The sequence below is a fragment of the Xenia sp. Carnegie-2017 genome, unplaced genomic scaffold (genome assembly GCF_021976095.1).
Source record: "Xenia sp. Carnegie-2017 unplaced genomic scaffold, XeniaSp_v1 HiC_scaffold_21, whole genome shotgun sequence".
NCBI classification, from domain to species: domain Eukaryota; kingdom Metazoa; phylum Cnidaria; class Anthozoa; order Malacalcyonacea; family Xeniidae; genus Xenia; species Xenia sp. Carnegie-2017.
The window spans coordinates 1,883,542-1,889,242 of NW_025813484.1; the positions used below are offsets into that span (position 1 = coordinate 1,883,542).

The 5,701-nt window shown below is 34.0% G+C and overlaps 2 protein-coding genes across 2 annotated transcripts; one reads left to right on the forward strand and one right to left on the reverse strand.

The window, feature by feature from the left end:
* Positions 1 to 4: 4 nt before the first annotated feature.
* On the forward strand, positions 5 to 3,875 carry LOC124444327 (2-phosphoxylose phosphatase 1-like). Its single transcript, XM_046994910.1, has 5 exons — positions 5 to 291; positions 609 to 974; positions 1,465 to 1,668; positions 1,891 to 2,125; positions 2,962 to 3,875. Exons 1-5 carry the CDS (start codon positions 165 to 167, stop codon positions 3,515 to 3,517), a joined length of 1,488 nt encoding a protein of 495 aa, XP_046850866.1. The 5' UTR covers positions 5 to 164; the 3' UTR covers positions 3,518 to 3,875.
* LOC124444333 (EF-hand domain-containing protein D2-like) lies at positions 3,639 to 5,528 on the reverse strand. The gene is made up of 4 exons (XM_046994918.1): positions 5,227 to 5,528; positions 4,578 to 4,725; positions 4,163 to 4,316; positions 3,639 to 3,958 (listed from the first exon to the last, which is right to left on the reverse strand). The coding sequence occupies exons 1-4, from the start codon at positions 5,385 to 5,387 to the stop codon at positions 3,840 to 3,842; spliced, it is 582 nt and encodes a 193-aa protein (XP_046850874.1). The 5' UTR covers positions 5,388 to 5,528; the 3' UTR covers positions 3,639 to 3,839.
* Positions 5,529 to 5,701: the final 173 nt, after the last annotated feature.

Genomic DNA, 5,701 nt, shown 5'->3' on the forward strand with positions numbered 1-5,701 from the left:
ATTAATAAATGAGTTCTCATTCAATGGTGCTCATTCAGCCTCATTGTTAGTTTTTGCTACTACAATCTATAAAATTTGGGAAAATTCTCAATACTTGAAATCCGCCCAGTATGTAAAAGCCTTTGGCTTTGCAGCCTTTGCTATCTACATTCAATGGTGAGATAATGCAGGGAAGCCATATTTTTATCGCATGGTGGATCAAAATATGGAGACGGTATTTACGTGGTTCGAGAAACCTTCAATGTCTGCTTCTATTTTTTATTGGTGCTTGTTTTTTCGCTGGTTTCAAAGGTAGGCACGTTATTTTACTTCTACTGCCTACGTATTCATAAAAAATGCATTCTTAAAAATGACTTTAGACTCACCAGACTGCAGTTCAGTAGTTACCTGAACTAAACCTCACTAATTGACAGTTGATAAAATATGTAAACAATACAATATTGTTATAATATCATAGCTTTGCTATTGTCTACATAATTTCATGCATCAAAGAAAAAAGCTCAAAGTTTGAATATATCTTTATGAATAACAATAAGGCCATTACTTTCATCTATTGAAAGTTGTGCTCTACTAGTAAGCTATGACGCATTTTATTTAAACATTTTCAGCTTGGAATTATCATTCATCTAAGGTATACAATCTCCATTTGTCTAAAATAAAGAAGAGACTGTTGTACTACTGCAATCCACCTGGACCTCCATTGGGGAATGAGCAAAATCCCCCCTTTGAATACGGTCAATTCAAACTGAAGCAAGTTCATGTCATAGCACGACATGGGGATCGGTCATCTGTGGCTAGAAAATTTGCAGACCTGAAACAATTTAATTGCAATATTAAGTCTCCTAATGTTCCGCATGCTACAAAACTCAAAACATTGATGGAAATTGTAAAGTATTTGAAAATTGTGAGGATAGCTCAAGAAAAGGAAAAGCCTGAAAATTTTTATCTTTCCAACAGACAAATTTGCAAGCCTGGTGAGTATAGATGAGTTTGTAATTGACATAGTATCATTTAGACTCAAGTCCTTGTACCTAACACAACCTTAACTTTAGGCTTTTTGTGTTTAGGGTAGTCTTTCACATTAATGTAGTTTAAACAGTCTTTCTGTATAGTGTCATGTGATATGTTGCATGTTGAATTTATTTTGTAAGCATTTTACAGCATTTCTTAGCTGGACTGATTTGGTCGGGTGATTTGGTTTTATGTACTTATGTATATCAGTACAAGAATTTTGTTTTGCTGACAAACTTACTGTCCTTACAGATTTATAGTCAGAGTTGTTATAAACAAGTACATATGTAAAGCATCTTTTGCTATTAGATTATGTCATTCTTTACAAAGGCCAATCATAAGCAGTTTGTTTGTTTGTTTGTTACACATCTTATGTAATCTGATGAGCATGATATGTATTGATTCCTACTTCTTGATGTGCCTGGTAAAACGGCTATACTCTTTCCATTCCAGGTCAGTTGACACCACTTGGTTATCTTCAACATATCTTTCTTGGCGAATACATGTTGACTGTGTATGGTCGAAGATTGGATTTAAGTATAGCTAGTGTTGAGGAGGATGAGATATTGGTATATGCAACACCAATTTCACGGACACAGCAAAGTGCTGCTGGATTCCTTTCGGGAATGTTTGGGCAGTTGCTTTTAAAGGAAATTGGTAAGTTTAATGAGTGACATTTCTTGATCTCTTTAAGTTAAGAAACGCCCAATTTGGTGATTGAAATTATTTACTTAAAAATCAGACATGGAATTCACATTATCTACCAAAGATTTTGCTTTTTCTCAATGTGAAAGAGCTTAATTGATATTGAAATGCGTCTGGACAATATGTGTGTACAATAATATCTGTACATAACTATGTTTTCTTTCATTTTTTCAGCTGGCAATAACCAAGCCATTGTAAATGATAGTGTTTTATTAAAGGTGAGGGTATCCACTGATCCTTTGGGATACTTCAGAGAAGAGGAAAATGGGTATATATCATCCTGTCCAGTACTCAAGCTCATTCTCACGAAACCCAAGAGTTCTGTTACATATAAGAATTTCAAACCTTTGTTTGATAAAATAGCCAAGATTTTTGATCTTTCAAGAGAGATGATCCCATCAGTTACTCAGTAAGTGTTTTTTTCTTCTATGCTTTCCATTACCTATATTACAAATCTGCTTTTTTGCAGATGAAATGGAAAATTATGATGCTTCTGACATAGTAGTGGTACAATAAACCATTGATGCATTCAGTATATACATATTTATAGGTGGTTGGATCTAGTTTGGATTAGATTTTCATGGCTAGTTTGTGAGTGTTGCCATGTCATGTCAGACTTTTTGTGGGTAGCATTTTTTAACCTTTCCTTCAATGTTATCAAGGTAAATCTGTAGGACTATCCATTATTATTTAAAATGGCAAAAAATGGCTACACTTGCATACTTTAGGTTAACACTTAACAGTCAACATTTTCATTCAAATAATTCAAATCATGGAATGTTTAATGCAGGATGGATTTACTAGATGGTGCATTGGGATGTACACAATGTAAATTCACAACTTTCAATAGAGCATTTACACTCTTTATATAAGAGTTCGCTTGCTGTCAACTTAACACAGCTGCAGTTACATTGGCTGGATTGATTGAAGTGGTGAAAGGGATTTTGTATGATTAATCATTGTACAACTCATATGCTTATCTACCTTCTTGTCGTTTTACATGAACATGCATTATTAATTTAGAAATGGGTTGTTTTTCTCTGAAATTTGTACCCTGTGAAGAACACTAGTAGATTGTGATCAATGTGATAGTGATACAGAAAATAATTTATGGTTCTTTGCATTGCTATCCAATATTTGAGGATTCTAGCTTATACTTCACAAAACACAAAGTATAAATCTGTATACATTTTATAACTTCAGTATCTTTTTCATGGATTGAACCTATTGCTTTCTCTATTGTAGTTTATTTGATACAGTTGCCACACACTTTTGCCATCAACATCTAATGCCTTGTGGCCCTGGGGGGTGTATGGATGATGCCCTAATATCAGATAACTTGCAAGCACTTCATTGGGAACTTGCTGACAGATTCACTCCAATTGCCAAGGTAGCCAGTCATCCTCTTCTTTCAAAGATAACACAAAGTATGCTCACATGTGCCTCAGGGGATTGCCATGTAAAGTTTGTCCTTTTTGTATCACACGATACTGTTGTATCCCCATTGTTAATTGATTTGGGCGTGCTGCCTAATGAATGGCCTGCATATGCTGCAAGAATAGTTTTTGAACTTTGGGAGGCTGGTGAAATGGTTAGTAATAATCTTTCTGGAGAAGATGCACTCGATAAGCATTTTGTGAGAGTCTTGTACAATGGACATGACTACACAAGCAGAATTACGTTCTGCCAGAAGACTTTGAAATTTGGAAAGTTGTGTCCCCTGCGAGCACTAGTCCAGGCTCTTACTGGTACATCAGATAACATGGAAACAGAGTATAGGAAATTATGTGGTTTCACTTAAAATATTGAATAAAAGAACTGGTGATATTCTAGCTATTTGCTGAACAAAAGATTTAGTGGATAATGCCCCATACAAATACTGGTTACAATTATTTTTTTAAGCCAGAGAGGACAAGTACATATTCTGGTATAATTTTATGTATTCAAAAACCAAAAAAATATTTGTCTTTAGACAATGTGTGTATTACCTAGGGAACCTGAAATACATAATTAAGAACTTTCATAGCCAATCACCTATTCATCAACCAAACATCGGTACATCTTATGTGTATTACTAAGTTAATCAATGTAATGTATCACAGTTGTTAATAATTCACTAGGTTCTAAGAAGCTCCAAATGCAGCTTGTTTGGCTTTGAATTGTTGTTTCCTTATTTTTGCTTCTTCTGCCTTCTTACGATTTTCTTCTTGCTCAGCTCGAATTTCCTCTTCAAACTTGTTACCTGAAGAATACATTTCACATCGTGGGACATGTCATGACTAAATGATATGATGGATTGAAAATCTTAAGTTCAAGTTCAAATTGATTGAGTAGTTTACTACAAATTATTAATATTAGGTCACTATTATTTTGGACTCTTTTGGTTTGGAGCTCACAATTTGGAGCAAGTTATTGCATTAAAGTACATATATTGAACAATACATACTAGATGAGATTTCATTGGCTTTTGCTTCAAAGAAACTTTTGGCACCCTTTACTCCAACATCACTGATATCAACTTCAGATAGTCTTGCAAGTTCACTTAAACCTGAACCTTCAACAAGTTCACCTGCTGCAGCTTTGCGGAAGATAAGTAAGAACTGAAAAAGAATTTCAAGAAACCTTTTATTCAGTGAAAAGATAAGTAAGAACTGAAAAAGAATTTCAAGAAACCTTTTATTCAGTGAAAAGATAAGTAAGAACTGAAAAAGAATTTCAAGAAACCTTTTATTCAGTGAAAAGAAAAAGAATCATGGGTGGAAAAAGCTCTTGGTGTAGTGGAGATTAGATTCACATACACTTGCATAATGTTCTCCTTAAAATGAGCATTTTTTACAAAAGACAATTCCCTAAGTGACTACCTCTCTGAAGCTGACTTTGCCATCATTATCCTCATCAATTTCAGTAATCATGTTTTTAAGGCCAACATGTGTCTGCGGGGCTTGTAGCTTTTCCATCATTAACTTCATTTCCATCATGTCCAAATATTTGTCTTGGTCTTCATCATACCTAGTAAGCAAAACTTGGTTGTTAAAAAGTGTTTAAGACTTTCAGGTAATTAAATACCGACATTTAATTATCAGTTAAAATACTTATTGAAATATTGAACAATAAACTAGCAAAATTGTAAAACTTCATAGTTTATCAATAATAGTTGAAGCAGTAACGTTCTACAGCTTTATGTTATTAAATTCAAGTGCATTTGCAATATATTAGTGGAAAGAGTTTCGTGGACACGAGTTAGACTTCCGTACCTAAGAAACACCCCACCTTATTTCATAAACGTTACGCACATGGTTGAATAATTACATTGTCATGATTCTTAAGACTATGAAAGAAATTCATACACTTCGGTGTAAAATCGACTATGTAAAATCAATTTACATGAAACAACATATCCATTATCGTAAGACTAATAGCTAATAATGATTGGCAATTTGTCATTTTCATTGATAATGAATGTAATATTTCTCTAACAAACAAACATAAAACAACATCCTGCATGCTTACTTTTTAAACATTTTTTCGAAATCTTTTATTTGTTTACGGGAAAATTCCTTGAATTCGGTGTAGGGATTAAAAACCTCGAAATGTTGACGAGGAACATCCTCTCCTTCGTTGATCTGATTTCGTCGGGCCAATTTCTGGGCTAGTTCTTCGGTTTCACTCATGGTGTTGTCCTGTTCTTCGTACTCTCTTAAACTTGCTGTTGAATCGGTGCATAGAAAGTTGACCGAGAATTTTTACCACTTTTTTAAGTGGTGAGCGTTGGTAATTGCACGGATGGTGAAATACGATGCTATGATGCAGTGGTAATTTATTTTCGAGTAATTATTTTATCGTTTCAAGGTGTAGTTTCCGCTAATTATGTAAATTTTTCAAAAAAAGGAAAAACTCCTCCATACAGTTAATAGGATTGACATCGATTTTTCCGTTTCGAAACCAAAATATGAATGAAAATCGGAATAAAAAATATGCAAAGTCA